The following is a 22,640-nucleotide window of genomic DNA, read 5'->3' on the forward strand; positions in this document are numbered from 1 at the left end:
TATTGATGAAAATCTTGGTTTGGTGCCAGTCTGTTCTCAAAATGAAAGCATTGAGCATGACAACAAACCGAAAAAAAAATGAGGGATTAGCCTGTCATCTAAAGAATCCGAATAACCTAAACATAGAACGGACCTTTCATCAGCTTCCGCGGCGATGGAGAGCCATGATATGGCGGCAGCCAGGTGTCATTAGGAAGATTAGGCAAGGGGTATGCAAGCCTTAATTTAATATTAACTCTCAGAAAACGCATGTTACTGTGTAATGGTATTAAGAAGAAAACCTAATAATATTGTGTGACACATGACAAATGTTATCACTGTAATATGCGATTAGCAATTTAAATATTACATTGGTTCATGTCTTAAAAGTTCAATTTAATATATAGCTAAACTCACATTTCTTTCCATATGTTTCAGATGTGTATCATTTATGAATATGTTTTATATAACTTATATATTAATGTATAGATACTAGACAACTTTACATATTTTAAATGTTCTAGTGCACAACACACGTACACGATGTAGTGTCAGTTTTAAAGTAAAACATAAGACATGAAGAGTTCAAATGACCATATATTATGTTATATAGAAAAGTTGACACTACAGTGGGCCGAAGAGGATGAAGACGCTGCCTGGGGGGAGGGGGGGGGACTCAAAAAGAGGAGAAGGCCAAGGATGGGAAGCTCTGTATGTATTTCATGGCAAAATGTGGCACAATCTCTATGACTGTATGAATAACAATCATGGAGATATTATTATGCATTTTACATTTTGATGATCATTAGCACCGACTTTTGCAGTGTTTTAAAATAAAATTATATCTTTTTTTAAAAAAACGCTGTTCGCCCGCAGCATCAGGGGCGAATCTAGAAAACAATATTACCGGGGGGCGATTTAGGGGGTGCGATTTAGTCCCCATACCCGTTTTGACAGCTAAGGCTGCCTACAGCTGCACACTATGTGCAGGGCCGTTCGGCAAAGACAGGCAGGGAGTGTGCTGTCCGGCCGTTCTGTTTTTCAGAGCATCCGGGCAGCACACTCTCCCTGGGTTGGGTACGGGTGAGCGATGACCACCATGCCGACAACTGTGATTCCTACATAAAAAAGCCAAAGGGAGAAGAAGACCCCGCAGGAAAACTGGTTTAACACTTAGCCTGCGGGGTCCGTACATTGCCGCTTTAAATTATCTTTGAAGTAAGTCGCGCCCACGCCACACTACAGTGCTGGATAGGTCTCCAGTCGGAATCGCCGCCTGTGTCCCTGCGCTGCCCTCGGACATCTCCCTCGTTGTTTTTCAGGTAAGTCTGCTTGTATTTCATTAGTCTTCTTCTCCCTTCGGCTTTTTTATGTAGGAATCCCAGTTGTCGGCATGGTGGTAATCGGTAGTCCAATTACCACCACTCCCTGCCTGTCTCTGCTGAACGGACCTGCAGCCGCCGGCAGCAGGCCCCTGCTAGGGGGGAGGGGGATTGCTCCGATCGCCCCCCTCTGGATCTGCCACTGCGCAGCATAGAGTCCCCCGAAAAAGCCACTACCAGCATTAGGGTATTACAGGCTATGCTAGTGACACTATAACAGGGAAACTAGTAGCAAAGAGTCCTTCTGTTATAATGTCCACTAGTCCTTGCCTGTTCATCAAGTGTCACATTTGCTGGTGCACTACTAGTCCAAGCAAGCACTGGCAGCCCTAAACCGCTTATAACTACAAGCACCAGCATGTCCTGGCATCCAAGGCCCCCTGTTGAGCACATGCATAATCAATTCAAACAGCTAATCCTATTTTAAGTGGATTGTTGCAAGTGTTAAACTTTACCAAGCGTTGAACTGTATATAGGAGATTATGAAATTAATATAAACATACCATTGCATGAATTCTTAAAGGGAGCAAAGTAATTTGAAGAATATCAGAAAATATGATTGTCATTGTAACAATAAATACATATCTGTTCCATGGTATAAGCAGGAGAAAAGTGAAGCGCTCATAGTGATAGAGTAGTGTATAGTTATCAGTAGTGATTGCTTGTGATGGAGCGGTGGTGTTAAATAGTAGTGTGAAATGTTTCTAAAAGATTTTATCGGTCTAGAAAAAAAATATATACATTCACAATGTTGCCCTAAATACTAAAAGGTCTTCTAGACTTTTTCTACATGCAATAATGGAGAAAAGATATTAAGCGGATGAAGACAATAGACATTAGGAGTGATAGTCATATAATGTAATAAATCAGTATATAAAGCTAAAAAAAATATAGTGTGAGCATAAAAATAAATACAAAAAATAAAAAATAATAATAAAAATTTTAAAAAAATATGGATTTAAATAGGGAAGTAGGAATTAAATTCTAGAAAGATTTAAAAAAAAAGATGAGAAAGTTGAATTCAATACTGGTGTAACGATAAACAAAATGAAGAGTGGAAAGCACAAAAAACATTCAATACTTAATAATGTTTAAAGATAATTTTGATCATTTAGTTGGATGTACATCTGGAGTTCCATAATCCATGGCCATATCTCCATGTACTATTACCCTTGAAACTAAAACACAGTCCTGAAAAAGAGTATTAAATCAAGATCTTCAGGTCTTCCCACCAATTCCCTATCTAACAGAACTGAAGCCACAAATCTCAATCCAGCAAATAGATAATTCAATAAATAATCAGTATTTTTCCCACAGTTTTCCAACTGTCACTTTCAGCGTGGCTCCTTTCAGCAATGGTGTCTGTCAGTCTGACCCACTATTCTGCAAACAACCGTCTCCTCACACTCCTGAAATCCTTCTACAGTCTCTTCCTCTCCTTGACTGGGACTCCTGGTTCCACAGCGCAGCTTTCTCCTGTTCTCCCTCTCTCTCTCAATGATTCTGTCTCCTAGCTCCTCGGCATCTCTCACACAACCTTCTCTCAGCTCTCTAGCTTCTCCTTTCTCTCTGCTTTTTCAGCTTTAACACACAGTTTTCTTGCCCCGGACAGCCTCTGGGTGTCTCTCTGAACTCTGTCTCACTCCAAGGCAGTCTGGGGGATGTAGTTTCCAAGCAGTCTCCCTGTGTTCTGTTTCACATGTGCTGCCTTTCACACGCATCAGTGCTACTCAGATATCTCCAAATTAGGCAGTGGATCCAAAGTTATACCACAACTGAGTTTCAACTCACCTCGGCTCCACCCTACATGATCTCCAAACACCAGTCCCAAAACTATAAAGGGGAAATTACACCATGGTATAACTTTATATTGACATTTAAAGAGCCCAGCAAATTCTCATCACAAATACAATGGAAAGCTGGCGTTAACACTACCTTTACAAAAGAGGAATGGGAAGTTGTATGTCTTCAATACTAGACCTCGACAGCATCATCGAGGCACAATGACTAGAAGCATTAAAATGAAGGTCATATTAAGTATATGTATATTATTGTTTGAATTGCTAAGATTCTGTATATATTTATACAGTGTATGGCTTTTGCTGTTGTACTTTTTGTATTGTAGTGTTACAGTCAATGTTAACTGGTAACTGTGCCTGTTACAACCCCTCCACCCTTATATTATCACTGTTATTTCCCCTTTTATTGTGTACACTACAAGTTCTTTAATATGAATAAAAAGTAATAAGCAAAATTAAAAATTAAAAACGTAGCTTCCATCTCTTCACATTACTTGTCATTTCGAGACAGACTGCTGAAGGAAGACAATCCCCATTTAAGTTATTAACAATGGATGTGAGGAGTTTGTACGCTGTGAGGAGTTTGTATGTTCTCCCCGTGTTTGTGTGGGTTTCCTCTGGGTGCTCCGGTTTCCTCCCACACTCCAAAAACTTACTGGTAGGTTAATTGGCTGCTAACAAATTGACCCTAGTCTGTCTATCTGTGTGTGTGTGTGTGTGTGTGTGTGTGTGTGTGTGTGTGTGTGTGTGTGTGTGTGTGTGTGTGCTAGGGAATTTAGACTGTAAGCTCCAATGGGGCAGGGACTGATGTAAGTGAGTTCTCTGTACAGCTCTGCAGAATTAGTGGCGCTATATAAATAAATGGTGATGATGATCTGGAAGTGTTCTATTTATTTGTTTCTATATAAGGTAAATATAACTATCACTTTTATTAATAAACAATTATTCTTTCTTGTGTATCTGAACGTAGTATACAACAAAATAATATATTGAAACGTGTTTCTATTACATTATTGGGTTGTGTACATAAAGGGCACTGTCACTTCTGCATTGAGTACTAACACATTTGTTACGTCTTTGTCAGGCATGCATACACATGCTGCTATGACTGCTTTATGCCTGGTGTAAGTACTACGGCGTTTATGTGGTTCACATAGTCAGATGTATCTCGTTCTACTTCAAGTCTTGTTTGTCTTGCGCACGTCTCTCCTACATGCACCAAAAGCGCATATGCGTGTACCTCTAATGTGAGCAGAAGTGGACAATGTCTCAGATTGGGCAGCACGGTGGCTCAATGGTTAGCACTTCTGCCTTACAGCACTGGGGTCATGAGTTCAATTCCCGACCATGGCCTTATATGTGAGGAGTTTGTATGTTCTCCCTGTGTTTGCGTGGGTTTCCTCCGGGTGCTCCGGTTTCCTCCCACACTCCAAAAACATACTGGTAGGTTAATTGGCTGCTAACAAATTGACCCTAGTCTGTCTCTGTCTGTCTGTGTGTGTGTCTGTGTGTGTGTTAGGGAATTTAGACTGTAAACTTCAATGGGGGCAGGGACTGATGTGAATGAGTTCTCTGTACAGCACTGTGGAATTAGTGGCGCTATATAAATAAATGGTGATGATGATGATGATGAATTGTGAAACACCACATATATTGGAAGCTGTAGTGTTTGTGGGAAGTGCCTAAGGGAAGATCAGCAATCTGGCTTGCTTGAAACTTCAGGTTATTAGTGATCTGCACATGGCAATTATGTAAATTAATCAGGAGAGTGGGAAACAGTGGAATAGTGATACTATTCAAATACAAGTAATAAAAACACACTTAAGTTGCAGCGTACAAGTAGTCGGAGTTAGAGCACAGCTTGTATTGACGGTCTGTCTCGCAAACAGAGGCGTCTGCCTCTTTGCTTACCTGCAGCCCCACTCATAAGCAGTGGTGTACATCGTCCTGGTGTAAACAAAACTCTCTTTCAAAGTCCTCTGTATCAGCTATTGTAACCATATGCAATGTTGTCAGATAACCAACCTCCCCAGGGCTTTAGTGTTGAGTGAATGGACATGCATTGATACTTTAAATAAGGAGGAATTGAGAATGGCTTAGAGGAGCTTAGTTGGCAGAATGCAGTGTGTGCGTCAATGCAAAACAAACAACACATTGTGATACATAACATATATGAAATACAGAAATTCATAAACAAATCAAATTAAAAATGGCAGAATTCGGTGGCAATATGTAGAAATTAACATTGATGCTAAAAATCCATATAATAAAAAGGATAAAGGTCTGTCTGTGTGTCTGTGTGGTAGAGAATTTAGACTGTAAGCTCCAAAGGGGCAGGGACTGATGTGAGTGAGTTCTCTGTACAGCGCTGCAGAACTAGTGGCGCTATATAAATAAATGGTGATGATGATCTGGAAGTGTTCTATTTATTTGTTTCTATATAAGGTAAATATAACTATCACTTGGTGATGGTGAGGTGTGGTCTTAATAGATAATATTACCTTAGGAATGCCTACAATTTACTGACTAATAACTATTACTTCCAACATGAACTAACAAACTTTTACAAAGGATATTTTATTTACCTTTTCTTGACAACAAGTAATTCCTCTTAATTCATCCAAAAGTAGTTTCCTATTATCACCCAATAATACATAAAGAGCTTACGTCATGATATACAAAAAGTCTGGATCTAGTTTTTCAGGCTGCATTGTAAATCTATATTTCCACGTCACAAATCTAACAAACTCTAACCAACTGTAACCAAAATTTAATTATTACAGTTATCCATCGGTGAGTGAGTAAAGTTGACATTATTAAAAAAAGAAATCCGCAAATGTATTTTCTCTCTGCATAACAGTATTAAAGTAAGGATGCCGACGCATTAGTTGTTTAAAAGAAATAAACATTTCAGGGAAAGTAAGGTACCATTTCAATGAGTGTAAACATTTTAGGATCTATCATCTTAAGCTAGGTACACACTAGAGAAAATTTCTCCTGGTGCGATGTCTTTAACGATTTTACCAACGACTTATAGTCATCAGCAGCAGCTATTATATAGCGCTACCAATTCCGCAGCGCTATACAGAGAACTCACTCACATCAGTCCCTGCCCCATTGGAGCTTACAGTCTAAATTCCCTAATATAGACACACAGACAGACAGAGAGCGAGAGAGAGACTTGGGTCAATTTGATAGCAGCCAATTAACCTACCAGTATGTTTTTGGATTGTGGGAGGAAACCGTAGCACCCGGAGGAAACCCACGCAAACACGGGGAGAACATACAAACTTCACACAGATAAGGCCATGGTCAGGAATCGAACTCATGACCCCAGTGCTGTGAGGCAGAAGTGCTAACCACTAAGCCACCTGCCCACCGTGTAGTCCTGAACAGCATGCTAATTCATGTGTACACACTATACACGTTTTACACAAACCATCGGCTGAAAAGATTGTGACTCTGTAAACTGTATGGAGATCGTAAGACACTCCTGGTCGTGAGTGCGTACACACTGCAAAATTTGCCCGACATCGTTACTAGAGATTTTTAATCCGGTTATAAAATCAAATGAAATGAAACGATGTGCTGTGGTACGATAAAACATGATTGTTGGAGCGTACACACTAATGCAATATCGGGCTCATCAGTTGTTTATCGTGTGATTGGCAAGATAATCGGGTGATAAACCTGCAGTGTGTGCCCAGCTTTAGCTATTCCTGAAAGGAGCTGTTATATGCCTTTAAGGAGAGTATAAACATTTTGGACACTCTTATCTGTGTAAACAATGTGAGGAACAGGTCGGTCCTTTCTCAGGACTGGTAACATTTCAGGGGCAGCTGCGTCTCTTTCCAGGACTTTAAACGTATTAGGACCAATTCTGTGGTTTTTCTCTCAAGACTGTAAACATTTCAGAACTGGTCGTGTCTCTGTCTCAAAAGAGTAACTTTTCAGAACTGGGGCTATTTATTAAGCCATTAACCACGCAGAATCGGCTGTTTCCACATGGTGTAAGAATTTTTAAGTAACACATCTATGGAGAAAAAAATCGAAAGCAGGAGATATCATAAATTTTTCGCGCAATAGGCTAAGTATCATCATCATCATCACCATTTATTTATATAGCGCCACTGATTCCGCAGCGCTGTACGGAGAACTCATTTACATAAGTTCCTGCCCCATTGGAGCAGCCAATTAACCTACCAGTATGTTTTTGGAGTGTGGGAGGAAACCGGAGCACCTGGAGGAAACCCACGCAAACAGAGGGAGAACATACAAACTCCTAACAGATAAAAGCCATGGTCAGGAATTGAACTCATGACCCCAGCGCTGTGAGGCAGAAGTGCTAACCACTTACTGCATTAAACCACAGTCCCCATAATTTTCAATGGGGACTGCAGTCTGGGTCAATCTAACAAGCTCCGAAAAGCCTAGCTTTTCACCATCTGAAGATGACGTTAGCCATTCTGTCCTATGGGATGAGCATTGCAGGTGAGTCTTCAGATCCCTCTCCGGCACCCCTCCTGCTCTCTTCTCTCTGTAAGTCAACGAAAATGGCCCTGCTCATGTAAAGACTCAGGATCAGAACTCGGTGTTGTTAGTTTAGCAAAGTCGTGCTCTCCCGGCATGATTGTTTAATAAATGGCTGCGTAATATCATCCCTTATCATTGCGATAAGGGACAATAATTAACAGGCGACATATGCGGACATTCATAACTAGGCCCCCTAGTCTTGTCCCTTCCTCTAGATTGTCCCACTCATGCAAAAGAAAACAGATTCTGATTTTGAGGCACTCATAAGGTCCACACTAATGTAACATAACTCTTTATTAGTATTAATTAATATAATCCTTCTAGATCATTATTTTTTTTAGCAAAATATTGGATTAAACTGAATCCACAAGCGAAAAGAGAGAAAATAGTGTCACTAAAGATGTATAAAAATGTTAACCTTATGCACGTAAATTGAAATTGTTATTGATAAAGAATATATACTAATTCCAGACATTCATCATTGAATACAACCTCTTGCCCCCATAAGAAAAAGAGCAAAATAACATCAGATATAAAATGTCAAGTTTTCATTTATTAGCAAAATTAAGCAGCTGACAGGAAAGGTGAAATGAAAATATTAATTCCATCTTCCCAGAACATTTCCCAGGCGGTGGTAAAGCAACAATGAATTGGACTGAAAATTTGGGGAATTTGAAAACATTAGTCAAGAGCCAGACTCAAGTCTGGTGAAAGAGAAAGACCTTTGAGGGCTATTTAAAATATTCCACCACTCCGCGTGGCCTAAGACCAAAGACTATATCCATCATGTCCATCATACTTTGGGGATATTTCTCTGTAATTTTGAGTATTTGTTAAATAGATGTTGGATTTTTGGAATGTTTTGACAATTTCTATCCCATACGGCTAAGGAGAACAACTGCAGAATAATAAATTGTGGTGATGTAATAGTATTAACATCTCCACTGAAACCTGAAACGTACGGAAAGAACTGTACAAAGATATATCAAGATTTGACAGGAAGTTAATTAGGAAGTACACTACAATATATACAAAAACATAGTAATAGGTTAATTCTCTTGTGAAAAACTGTGTGTATGCATGGTAAGCAATTTAGAACGTAAGCTCCAATGGGACAAGGACTGATGTGAACTATTACATATTCTCTAAAAAATGCTGCATAAGATTAGATTAAATTCACATTATTATAATAAGTAAATGTATTTTAAAGTTATTATGGATCAGACATATCAATAGTGAGAGAAATGTGTTCATATTGTATGTTCATTTAGCCGAATTATGATACCTTGAATGTCAAACAAGCCAGGCAAAGTCAAGAAGTAGTTAGGAATACAACAGAAAGACTGATTGCAATGCGATAGGAGGATATACTTGTCATTATTATGATAACAACATGATTGGCTAACCTGCTCTTTAAAGTACTAGCAATGGGGATGGTCTGGTTGATTCCCAGAAGACACATGTCAGTCACATTGAATGCATCAGTGTGACACAACTAAAGACTACTCAGCACTAAGTGGAGTGGAGCGAGTGTGATCACTGAGTTATTAAGGAAAAGAAAACAAAGCAAAAAAAAAGGACTTTGCACCTTGGCAAAACCATGTTGCATTGGAGGGGGGTGTACATTTAAAATGTGGGGACAGATTTATAGTTGAGATAGAGCATGTCCTACATTAACTTTACATTTCAGCGAACAAATTAAGCTATCAGTTATTTGTGTGTAACATGACAAAAAAAAGACAGTATTTCTTTATGTGCAAAATAATAAACTCATTTGCACCCCGTGCATTGTACCATGGTTTGTCCAGAATCAACTGTACTCCTTTGTTTTGCCTTACTTTCCTCAATGACTCAAGCCCTCAGTGCTTACTATGTTGTAAAACACCACAGATTAATACCAGCAATAAGCCAGGGTTGGGATGTAGAGTAATACAAACTTAAATTACATCACAGTGTGTTTGCTAATGAGAAAAGCAGCATTAGAAGCAGAGCATTATCTTCTAGGTAACCACAGACACTGGCAAACAAATAATCAGATGCATATGTTGTACAATTAGCAGCTGAAAATGTTTGCTGTTGAAATTGGGGACTACAGTGGGAATTGACTTTAATATTTGTAAGAGCCTAAAAAAAGCTGGTTACTAATGAGAGGGGAGTGAGCGTGGCCTTTGTTATTTTAATGTTTATTCTCAAATTGCATTCATAAATAAATATATGTAGCCAAAAATGGAATATAGGTAAATGCCTCATTAATCCCCGAAATATATGCTTTTTCTCCTGCAATTAAAGGCAACTCTAGGGAAATAAGCATACTGTGATGAGAGTTTCACCCTTAAGAAAATGTGATGGGGATATGAATATTAATTGCTTGGAAACGGCTCACACTGAGAAGTGCTAGACAGCAGCAACATTGCTTTAAATGAAAAACCGTGCCACTGCAATACACAGACAATACGCAGACTGCTATAGAGAAGACATTGCTATGAGAATCACTCATTGCTTTAAAAAAAGAGGCCCACGTTTTATCTGTATTAAATAATAAAATAGCTGATCATTGAAGACACAGAAGACACTGCCAGGATACAGATTATTTTTTCAGCTGTATGCTTAGCTATTTTATGTCAAGAATGTGATATAGATGTGAAAATGGTAATATAAAATGAATGGTTATATAAAAGTGAATTAACAGGAATTAATAGAACACTCCCAGCATGGATATATATATATATATATATATATAATTGAATAGAAAGGCAAAATTTTGCTTTTCATGTTTGATAGGCAAAACCATGATTCAAAATACATGATAATACGAGATTATATTACTTGAGAGTCAACATTAACTCGTACCCTGAGTGTTCAGGCCCTACTTAGTGCATAAGGTCCCCCTTTTTATAAATCTGTATTTATATTATTTTTTCCTATTCCAATATTACGCAAAAGAAAAATAGTGATCTGGAAGGATAATTTTATTATTATTATTAATAATAATAATAATAATATTAAAGTTATTTTTTGACACTATTGTGGACCTTAAGAGTGCCTCCAAATCATAATCTGTTTTCTTTTGTACGAGTGGGATAATATAAGTTGTTCTGGAAGAGCACCCACTCAAGCGAAGATGTGAGCTTCACAAAGAACAGAAGCAGGGTTGGTCCATGTGATCCTGTGCGGGTAAAACATCTCTCTTTCTATAGATTGTGAGCCTTTCAGTACCAGTTATGTGCCCTTTTTACTAGTACTGCTATGTCCCTTTCTCAAGATAGTAAACATTTCAGAGCTCATGTCCCGTTCCTAAACTGAAAAAAAATCCAGGATCAGTTGTGCCTCTTTCTCGAGGGAACAGATGTATTACTTTGTCAAGAGTCAAGTATGCTGTGTCCCTGACTGTAAATATTTCAGGATTATTGATATCCCTTATTCCAGTCTGTGTATTCCAAGGTCAATCGTGTCCCGTTCTCCAGACTGCAAGACATTTCAGGGCTATTTCTGTTCCTTTTCAAGGTGTATTGGACTAGGATGCAAGCCACTGACTAAGGGGTACATTTACTAAACTGCGGGTTTGAAAAGTGGGGATGTTGGCTATAGCAACCAATCAGATTCTAGTTATCATTTATTTAGCACATTCTACAAAATGACAGCTATAATCTGATTGGTTGCTATAGGCAACATCCCCACTTTATCAAACCCGCAGTTTAGTAAATCTAGGCCCAAGAGTTAGATAGCGGAAGAATCAGAGCCCCCCCCCCCATCCCCACCCCCCAGCAGAGTAGGGGTATCAGGCTACATTTGATGGAAGACTGTGGTGTCAAATACACCTCTACATACAACATGTACAAGATGGTTAATGTTTTGGTATCTCTTCTTTCCATTCCTATAAAGCAGTGCTACTATTACATTAGCTCGATTATACATAAGAAGTGTGCAATCCTATATTCTCTCTTATTGCTAGATGATGTTGATATTAACCAGATAGACATATAATAGTTTACAGCATTATACATGGCATAAATTAATTACCTCAGTGACTGATTCATAGTGAATTAGGAGGCTGAATTATCAAATCCTGAGAAATGTAATATCTGATATAAGGTATATTTTCCTTTTTACTATAATATATACTATAATATATATATATATATATATATATATATATATATATATATATATATATATATTAGAGATGCTCGGGCTCAGTTTTCTGAAAACCGAGCCCACTCGAACTTAGGGGATCTGAGTAGGCTAGCGAGCCGGCTCGGTACTTTTGTGCATCATTGGATCTGAATTGAGGCAAAACGTCATTGTTAGTTCTCTGTACAGAGCTGCGAAATTAGTGGCGCTATATAAATAAGTGATGATGATGATGATGATGATTTTTGCTTTGTCGGATCTGGCAGGTTTTGGATTCCATAAGTACCTCCCTCCCCAGGAGATTCAGCGCCATTGCTCACACAGAAACAGGGGTAGCAGTGTTCTTGTCACTCTCCAGTCTCCAGTGACATTGCTTACACAGAAACAACAGGGGTAGCAGTGTTCTTGTCACTCTCCACTCTCCATTGCCATTGCTCACACAGAAACAGGGGTAGCAGTGTTCTTGTCACTCTCCAGTCTCCAGTGCCATTGCTCATACAGAAAGAGGAGGGGTAGCAGGGTTCTTGTCAGTCTCCAGTGCCATTGCTCATACAGAAAGAGGAGGGGTAGCAGTGTTCTTGTCACTTGACAAAAATTGACTGGAAATGACTGGAAATTAATGTTATTGAGGTTAATAGCAATGTAGGAACAAAAAAAACAGCAAAATGATAGGATTTTAGCAAAAAAAATAGTGATCCAAAACCAAAACACGTGAGGGCGGTTTTGCCAAAACCAAAACATGAAGTTAATCCATTTAAAAAAAACAAAACACGGGGGTCAGTGAATATATCTAATATATATATATATATATATATATATATATACACACACACACAATATACTATATACTATACTTCCAGTTCCAAAATAACAGAATAATATAATATACTATTTGGTGTTGCTTTGCTCACTAGTGTGCTGCCTTTTGTCAGTCAGTCATCGTAAGACATACACATTCCCATGAAGATGACATGCCTTGGTGTATACTATGTATATGATCTATGCTATACAAATAAGACCGGTTAAGGCTGAATTTATTTATTAATATTAAGTAATATTTGACTGAACATTGTGGTCTCAAAGACTGAGACTGATTATTTAGTAAAGTCTCTATGCACATAGGAACTAATGAAAGCCAGTCAACTTGACAATAATCTCTTCTTTGCTCTATTCCAGGTTCAATTTTCAAAGCATTGGAGCCACCAGAAACTTTCCAAAAAGTGATCTTCTGGCTAGGGTACTTCAACAGCTGTATTAATCCAGTCATCTACCCCTGTTCTAGTAAGGAGTTTAAGAGAGCCTTCATCCGTATCGTCCGATGCCAGTGGGGAAGCAGGAGGCCGTCCACTATACGGAGATCCCAGCTGCGCCCTCGGAGTAGCAGCACCTTCTCCCATGCAAGGAAAGAATCCCTGGAGGACAGACAGTTTATGAATGGCAGCCAGAAGACAATGTGTTCCGTCTCTCAAAGCCCGCGCTGTATCAGGAAAGCACCTCAAAAGGAGAACAGTCCCCATGGCTGGAAACATTCCTACATTCCAGTGGACTCAGATCAAAGACAAACGGAAGAACACAAGGCGCAGGACAAGTCAAACAATGTCTTCACTTTCCCAAGTTCTTCAGACTCTAACGCCCACAGCTCAGGCCTAGCAGCACAAGACTACAGTGACTGCGAAGCCACTTGAGTTCTTCACGTTGGACATGGCTGACTATTGATAAAGCAAATATGTTTTAATGCTAGTTACTGGTATCTGTGATTAATAGGCATTTATATTTCTTCTGGATTTCTGTGGATGTTTATAGGATAAGGATCAAGTTACATTACGTTTAAACCCAAGCCTGATTTTAATTTAAAAAAGCTGGCCATAGGTACAAGACTGGTCATTGAATGGTGCCAAATGTTGAATACCCAGCACGGGATAGTTTTGTTTCTGAGGTATAATTAGCAGCCAGGAGGTGGCGCTGCGTTATCCTCCCTTCGACTGTTTGCATGTGGACAGTGTTAGCATTTTCTACCAGGGCAGGTGAACTATATATGTATACAGTACGTGTTTGTTCTATATGCAGTAATAAGTATGTTTTTATCTGAATAACAGGTGTGTGCAGTAAAATGAATTACCTCAAGGACCGGTCACTTGGTTATTAGGGGTAACGGAGGGTGCCTGCTAGATGAAGTATGCAAGGAAAGAAATTACTGCAAACTGTGTCTATGCTCCGTCAAGCACTCATCCTGCATTATCCGAAAATGTCATGTGACTGACCTCTGCAGTCACTGATCCCTTTTTAAAGTTCCATTTGAGCGGCAGCTGAAGCGGAGGGACGACCGGAGCCTAGTACCCTAAGCCGTGAGCAAGCCGAATAATTCCAATCACACTTTTACTTATTTCTGTTCTCTCTTAACGGTGTAAGTTTCATTATAGGGCATTGCCTTATATTGTTTAAATGCAAATTTCAATATATTATTTTTTTGGGGGGGTTTTGTGTATATTTGGTATGTATTTTAAAGTTATTTATTTGTATGTACATTTGGAATATGCCTCTCAACATTTCAAACGGCCTAAGAAAGAAAGATTAGTATAATTATTCTTAATAATATTAATCATTTTGTTTGCATTTCATTGATATAGACCAGTGTTGGCTAACCTGTGACACTCCAGGTGTTGTGAAACTACAAGTCCCAGCAAGCTTTGCCAATATATAGCAACTTATTGCTGGAAGGGTAAGCTGGGACTTGTAGTTTCACAACACCTGGAGTGTCACAGGTTAGCCAACACTGATATAGACCGACAAGCATACAATATAACTTATAAAGAAACTGTTACCAGAGGGGCAATAGATTTATTACAGTAAAATGACACAGTATTCAAGCTAGTCACTGTTTAATATGATAAATGGAAACATATATACATGGTTCTTCTATAAACACCTACAGTCAGAGCATATATAGTCATATATACTATGGTTCTTCTACAGTCAGAGCACACAGCAGTCGTGGGTTTAGAATTTTGACTATGCAGTTGCTGGTATTGGATTTGCTAAGACTAATTAGCAGCATCTGTTTAGCCAGATATAAAATGCTGAGTATAAAAGTTAATAACAAAGTCTGATTTATACAGTTCTTTCATTTGTGACATTATACAATTACAAATTATAGTATTATTTTGATATTATTAATTTTTCTGCCTCGTAATATATATTGTGCAAGCCTGGACAAGATGTGGCTCTACTACAAGACCCAGCATGTCTTCCCAGCTGATAGCTGGCAGGGCATGCTGGGACATGTAGTTTAACAACACCTGGAGAGCCACAGGTTGCCTAGGCCTGTAATAGTTGCCTTTAAAGGCATTCTAACCCAAATTTTGAAAAGATTCCCATATGATTTATCTAACGGGCTTTGAAGACAATGCCGACTGCAAATAGCAGTTAAACAGCCTTTTAAAGCACCACCATTGTCCTTCTGGACTTTTAATAAAAGACCTTTCCTTCATGTTCATGCTAAAAACCTGCTATCCCCGATTCTATTTGCAGCACCCTTTAGGTCAAGAGCCAAAAAATATCTATAGATATTTCAAAGAGCCCACTTAATCTTTTATATATGTGTGCATATACATATACACAGTATAAACACATACATACATACAGTAGGTCTCGCTGCTTCTGTATCTCTGTGGGGGGAACTGTTAAAGTGGGGATAAAAAAAAATAATAAATGGCCGACATGCCCCATAGACCTCTTCACAGGCCCACCCGATCTCCCCACATGCTTCTTACAAACACATCAGCCTCTCTACATGTCATCAGACTTCTCCACATGCCATCAGATCTACCCACATTCCCCAGAAATGGCCATCAGACCTCCCCACATCCCCCTGATATACCCATCAGCCTCACCTCATGACACCAGATCTCACCACATGCCCCTTAAATGCCATCAGACCTACCCACATGCCCCTGATATACCCATCAGCCTCACCTCATGTAACCAGATCTCACCACATACCCCTTAAATGCCATCAGACCTCCCCAAATGCCTCTTACATGCCCACCAGCCTCCCCACATGTCCCATACATGCCAATCAAACCTCCACACATTCCAACAATGCCCTCAGATTTCCTCACATGCCTTTCATGAAACGCTGGATCCAGCGCAGAGGAAGGAGGGACAGGCCACTACAGCTCTCTTCCTTCTTCCCTGATTGGATTGCTGAGATAACGTGACCTCTCTGCATTATGTAGAGTAGGTCACATGACACGGTTGCTCTCGGGGAGCCGAACTGTCAGAAGATAGAATGTCACTAATCTGTGGCTGTTGGCACCCGGAAACACTTGAGTGATACTCCAGGAGACTCAGTTCTAAGTTCAAAGAGCATCATGCAGCTCGAGAGCCGCGGGTTGATCACCGTTGATTTAGTACATTCTAGAAAATAATAGCTAGAATCTGATTGGTTGCTATGTGCTCCTCGTTGAATATGGATGTGCATATCCTCGATGAACGTGTATTTTTTTTAATTTTATTTTTTAAAATGCAAATTACGTTAGTTTTGTGTTCCTTGATGAATGAGGCTCACAATCTTTTCATATTTGCTTTCCTGCAGAAAACGTAAATAAAGAAAAAAATATTGGTCAGAATTCCTTTGAATATAAAGTCATGAAATAAGTCCCCCTGGTAACAAGTCTTTTTTAAAAACATATAACCAGTGGTTGAAGTGGGTGGGTACCCGGTGGTATACCATGCCATCACTTCTATTACTGCTTCTAGTGTAAAACTAGCAAATTCCATTCACTTACTTTTGCCACTTTGACCACTACATATAACTATAAATGGTCACAAACACAATAATACACTAAAGCTAACAACACCCTTACATGTTGGATATTACTATGTTACATATAACATGTACGTTTACTGGATATACAGTATGTTGGTTGGTTGTTGTGTGTATTTGGTATATATTTATTGTGTGTACTTATATTAATTGTATATATTTCAAAATTATACATTTTCAGTTTGGTCATTTTATTAACACTACAAAGAGAAAAATGATGTAAATCAGACTTTGCTGTAAACTCCTACAGTCAGTGCACAGCGTACCTTCTCTTTAGAATTCTCACTAGGCAGTTGCTGGTGTTAGATTTTATACACTTAGACCATCAACTGCCTACTCAGAGTTCTAATGCAGAGGAAAGACTAATTTATATATTTTTTTCCCCATTTGTGATATTATATGATGGCCACATTGTAAAAAAGTATTATTTTCCTATAATAAAGCTTAAAAAAATTACTAGTTTTTACTTTTTTGTGACAGTTCCCTTTTTCAGTTTTTTTAAACCTAGAAGTGTATGCATTGAATCTCATGTGTACCCATGTAAGCTTATAACTAAGCCAAATATAAGACATTATAGGGGAGATTCCATTCAAAGCCACAGGCCGCCGGAGCCTCGTGTTATTATACTCCGATACTAGCGAGAGCCAGCCTGAAAGCTCCGCCCATTTTTGCTTGCATCTTATAGAGTTGTGAGCAAACGTGAGCAAAGTTTCCTCTACCGTAATAACAGGAAGTGAGAACAGGAGCACATTTCATTCGGATCCAGGAGCACTTCACGGTTTATCGATTTCCTCCTTATGGAAGCAAAGATTAATGATCATTTGGGCCCAAATAAGAACTGATGTTCCAAAATAAGAGCACTTTACATGGACGTTAAATGTCAGTAAAATTATTCTCCAACAGTAAAGTATAGGGCATCTTTCTGTCCAATAAGAATTTGCAGTGGTCAGTAAAATATGATAACCTAATGCATACTTGCCAACTTAAGGCTAGTATGGTCCGGGAGCCTGCCGGGGAAGGTGGGCGTGCAGGGGGCGGGGCTCCAAAAATCGTGTCATTCCCAGTGAATCGCGGCGTTTTGGACCTAAATCTGCCCACTTCACTAGGAAGTGGGCAAATCCGGGAGATTGCCACACTCTCCTGGGAGTCTGTGAGACTCACGTGAAATGCGGGAGTCTCCCGGACATTCCGGGAGAGTTGGCAAGTATGACCTAATGGTACTATAAAAGTACACATAACACGCAGCACACTAGTAGTATAGGCATGTGTACACATATGAACCCTATATTTCCAATTTATTTGTCCAATTGTCCTCTACATTGCCCATAAATAATATTATATATTGGTACACATTGGTGAAAACTTTTGCAACAAATATAAGTACACTTCTGTAGTGATTTTATCTATATATTGTTCTGACACAAATATCAATAAATAGCAGTTACAAGGATTTCTTTTTGAGCCTTAACAACAAGTGCAATGAGATGATGTTCTCCTGCTACATTTATAATAGACTTAGGTTCATTTATGAAATCTGCTACTTTGTGAATGTCTGCCTCCAATTTGCGCTGTTTCTTGGCTCATAAATACCAGTCTGTAAAGATATAAAAGAACCTGCACCGTGGGATTGTGTAAAATGTCCTCCTTCAGTTTTATGGATGCGGTTTCTGTGCTGCTACCAGAGCCATAACTAGATATTTTAGAGCCTGAGTATCATCATCATCACCATTTATTTATATAGCGCCACTAATTCCGCCGCGCTGTACAGAGAACTCACATCAATCCCTCCCCCATTGGGGCTTACAGTCTAAATTTCATAACACACACACACACACAGACAGAATAGGGTCAATTTTGTTAGCAGTTAATAACCTACCAGTATGTTTTTGGAGTGTGGGAGGAAACCGGAGCACCCGGAGGAAACCCACGCAAACACAGGGAGAACATACAAACTCCTCACAGATAAGACCATGGTTGGGAAATGAACTCATGACCCCAGTGCTGTAAGGCAGAAGTGCTAACCACTACACCACCGTGCTGCCCGTAAGTAATAGAGAATACTCCAATTACCCCACCAGCCCACAAATTAATAGCCTACAAAGTTCTCCCACGTTTTATTGAGACTATAATTGCTGATGAAGACATCACCACCTTTTGAATACTGATTCATTTTTTTCTAATTATATTCAGTGGTCGAGGTGGGGATGTATATGGGGGAATGCCATACCACCACTTCTCCTACTGCCTTCATTGTATAACTATCAAATTCCATTCACTTACATTCCCGTTACATTATACATACCGCCGCTTCTAAATGTCCACTGCCACCAAATAATACAATGGCCACAAATGTTTTGTAGTATTATTTATGTACCATATATTTATGTACCACAAAGTAAATCCCCTTTCTCTACAACCCCCAGACCCCTGAATCGTCCTCCTAGTTCTCTCTAGCCAAACCCCTCCTCTCTCCATCTTTCCCCCTGTTCTCTCCATCCATATTTCTCCCATTCTCTCCAGCCACCCCCCTCCCCCCCATTCTCTAAAGCCTTCTCCCACCCTTTCTCTACAGTCACCTCTCCCTCTCCCCACTGCTCTCTACAGCCATCGCTCCCCCTCCCCTGTTCTCGGCAAACACCCCCCACTCTCTACAGCAACTTCTCCTTCTCCCCCCTGTTCTTTGCAGCCACCGCTCCTCCCCGTTTTCTGCAACCCCCCCATTCTCTACAGCCACCTCTCCCACTCCCCCCCATTCTCTACAGCCACCTCTCCCTCTCCCCACTGCTCTCCGTAGCCATCTCTCCTCCATCCCCATTCTCTGCAGCCCCTTCTCCCATTTTCTGCAGACCTCCGTTTTCTATGAAGAATTCTCACTCCCTTTCCCTCTCCTTTTCTCTTCTTGTCCGCTTCTCTGCTGCTGCTTCTTCTTTAACGTCTTCCTGGCGGCCTGTCTCCTCTGCACTAAAAGCGTTGTGATATGGTGCTGCATTAATACAGATGTACCCCCACGGTCTTGTGCCCTGGGCGATTGCACCGCCCACGATGCTCTTGTTAAGGCCCTGGGTGCTGCCATAGGTCCAAGAGACGCTCCCACAGTGACTTCCCGCTTAAACATTTTCCATAGATCCAGCGCAACCCAGGATAAACAGAAACAAATATATAGTGTAAATCAGTGACTAGTAAATCCGATAATAATGACGTATTTTCTGCACCTGAAAAATTCACAAGGAAAATCAGAGGTTTATTACTTCATTGTTCACCTCACTTAAAAAGGACAGTGGATTTCTGCACAGATCATATATATTTTTATATTACTAGTTACGGACTTACACTATATTTCTTTCTGTTGTTCCAGGGTTGCACTGGATCTATAAAAACTATCCACATAAATACAAACGTAATACAAATATTAAAGTATATAAATGTAATACAGCCATAAAGACAGTCCTGATGCCCCCTTACTTATGATTTATTTGATACATGTTTGAGGTTTCAGTGAGCAGTAGTTTAGCAGAATAATTGACATGTTAAAATTAGCTAAGGTGAGGTGACCAAAAATTAAATAATAATTGTATTATTTATAATAAGTCCCATAGGGCTCAGAGCACTTTACATACTTTGCAGCCATGTTGTGCTCACTCAGTTGCAGTAGCATAGAATTAATTAAGTCCCTGACCCAGGGAGTTTACTGTCTAAATGCCATAGTGGGCAACTTTTGAGATCTCCCCTCTGGGGGAGACAGGCCCCACCCCCTCAGCTGCCCATCAACATTTTCAGCCTATTGCAGCAGGGGGGGGCGGGTCCAGGACGACATGATCCACAGTGCTACGCCCCCCAGGACCCAGTGAATCACTATGGTAAGCCCCGCTCCCAACCACTTCCCTAACAAAGTGGGTAGGATGCAGGAGGTTGTCCTGCTCTTCTGAGAGGACTCCCAGAAATTTGGGAGTCTCCCGGACATTCCGGGAGAGTGGGCAACTATGCTAAATGCTCTAACACACACACACACCAAATTATTGCACAGAGTATTTTCCTGGAGGCTAATAGGCACACTGCAGGTAAATGGCACCACCCTCATCCTTTTAATGCCCTGTGTTTTCACTTGATGTGTGATTACCATAGCAACTTATGCAAACTGTGCAGATGTGTTTCTTAAATTGCATATGTCATCAGGTTTATGATCCTTCTTTTCTTGCCTTAATACACTGTACTTTGTGCAATAGTCCTGATTCTAAGGGACTGTACTGCCGTCCCCACTTCCAGGGGCCTGATTCATTAAAGAAAGTAAAGCAAAAAAAATGAGTAACTTTGCACCTTGTTATGCAAAACCATGTTGCATTGGAGGGGGAGGTAAATTTAAAATATGATGGCAGATCTATAGTTGGGGTAGGACATGTCCTAGATCAACTTTAAAATCCAGTGTAAAAATAAAGCTATCAAGTATTTGTGTGCTACATGAAAAAATAGCCAATAACGTACTTTTTTTTTTACCTTACTTTCCTTAATCAGGCCCCAGGACTTTTGCTCCAACTGTTGTGTCTCATGGGTGACACGTCTGCCACTCGCAGCCAGGGCCATCTTTTCCATTGGGCACGATGGGCAGCTGCCCTAAGGGCCCCACGGGCAAGGGGGCCCCATAGGGACGGCTGTTAATGAGAATAAATAATCCTGCAAAAGAAAAAAACCTGCAAAAAAAACCTTCAAGGGTCACTGAGCAAGTACATCTATCTATCTCTAGCTGTATATATCTATATCTATATCTGTATCTGTATATATCTATATATCTATATCTATATCTAGGGGCCCCGTTGCACTGCTTTGCCCGGGGGCCCATAATGTTGTTAAGATGGCCCTGCTCGCAGCAGCCACTGTTGTGTGCGACAATAAAGTGGGGGTTTTTTTTTAGGGGAGGATGAGGAAGTTTAAAATTTGCCCCAATATGATTTGGACAGTGAAAATGTTGGGATGTAGCTACTAACACAATATAACATTTATCAATCTGTTCATTTTCTATCAGAATGTTCACATTTTGCTACAGCATAAACCAAATAAAACACAGAAATCATTTTACGCAGATGAGATAGGGAGAACGGAGATAAACAGATAGCTGTGCCAGCCACAAATTCCCCTCACTATCACGATTGTTAAACCATAAATGAGGCAGTATTTTAGGGGGGAGGGGGAAATACAAGTTGAAACTGATGAAAGTGGTGGCTCTAAAGTAATAACAGGCAGGAATATTAACTTAATTTTGTACTGTTTAATTTGACCAGTAAACCCTCACTAGGTGGTGCAGAGCATTTTCCCTTGAGCTGAATGTGGATGTGCACCTTTATATGTGCAAGGTAGACAAACGGCAAAATGCAATAATGATTTTCTGACCTTCCAGTGTAATGACTTCTAGGAAATGTCACATATTTTCCGTTGGCTGAATCAAAATAATAAGAGAGTTCAATGAAAACCACATGGTACCCAGCTAGTAAAGAATGAATGGTAAAAAAAATAAAAATCTGAACACTAATAAGCAAATAAATCTGCACCTGTTTACCTTAGTTCTAATTTGTGCTTCCAAATAAGGGGTTAAAAACAATTGATCAAAAGTCACACACTCAGAAAAACGCTTGAGTAGCACTAGTGTGCCTTATGCCCCACCCCATGCACTAGCCACGCCTCTTTTCCCACAGAACATTGTCTAGCTGAATATTCTACTCTACTTCAGTGTGTTTTCCACTGCCACTATCATGTTTGTAATTACTGTGGTTTTAAAGAAAGTGGAGTGCACAAAACATGTTGGACCTCCCCTTGTGTCAGTGTATGTCACATATGTGGTTTTTCAATAAACATACCAATTTTTGAATCATATCTTGTTCTTGGCAATGGTTTTATGAGGGAAGCTAGGAGCGTGAGTGGATCGACTTTGTGTCCCCTGTTCATTGACACGTTGTCGTGTGTGTTCATCTGTGCCAGTCTCTGTAAAGGTCTTACATTCCA

At 39.8% G+C, this 22,640-nt stretch overlaps 1 protein-coding gene across 1 annotated transcript in view; it reads left to right on the forward strand.

Annotated features, from left to right (window-relative positions):
• Positions 1-17,105, forward strand: part of ADRA1B (adrenoceptor alpha 1B) — a 38,178-nt gene extending 21,073 nt beyond the window's left edge. Inside the window, exon 2 of the mRNA XM_075210170.1 lies at positions 13,001-17,105. Coding sequence (XP_075066271.1) covers positions 13,001-13,509 — 509 coding nt within the window. The 3' untranslated portion in view covers positions 13,510-17,105. The remainder of the gene's footprint in view (positions 1-13,000) is intronic.
• Positions 17,106-22,640: the final 5,535 nt, after the last annotated feature.

The sequence above is a fragment of the Mixophyes fleayi genome, chromosome 4 (assembly GCF_038048845.1).
Source record: "Mixophyes fleayi isolate aMixFle1 chromosome 4, aMixFle1.hap1, whole genome shotgun sequence".
NCBI lineage: Eukaryota > Metazoa > Chordata > Amphibia > Anura > Limnodynastidae > Mixophyes > Mixophyes fleayi.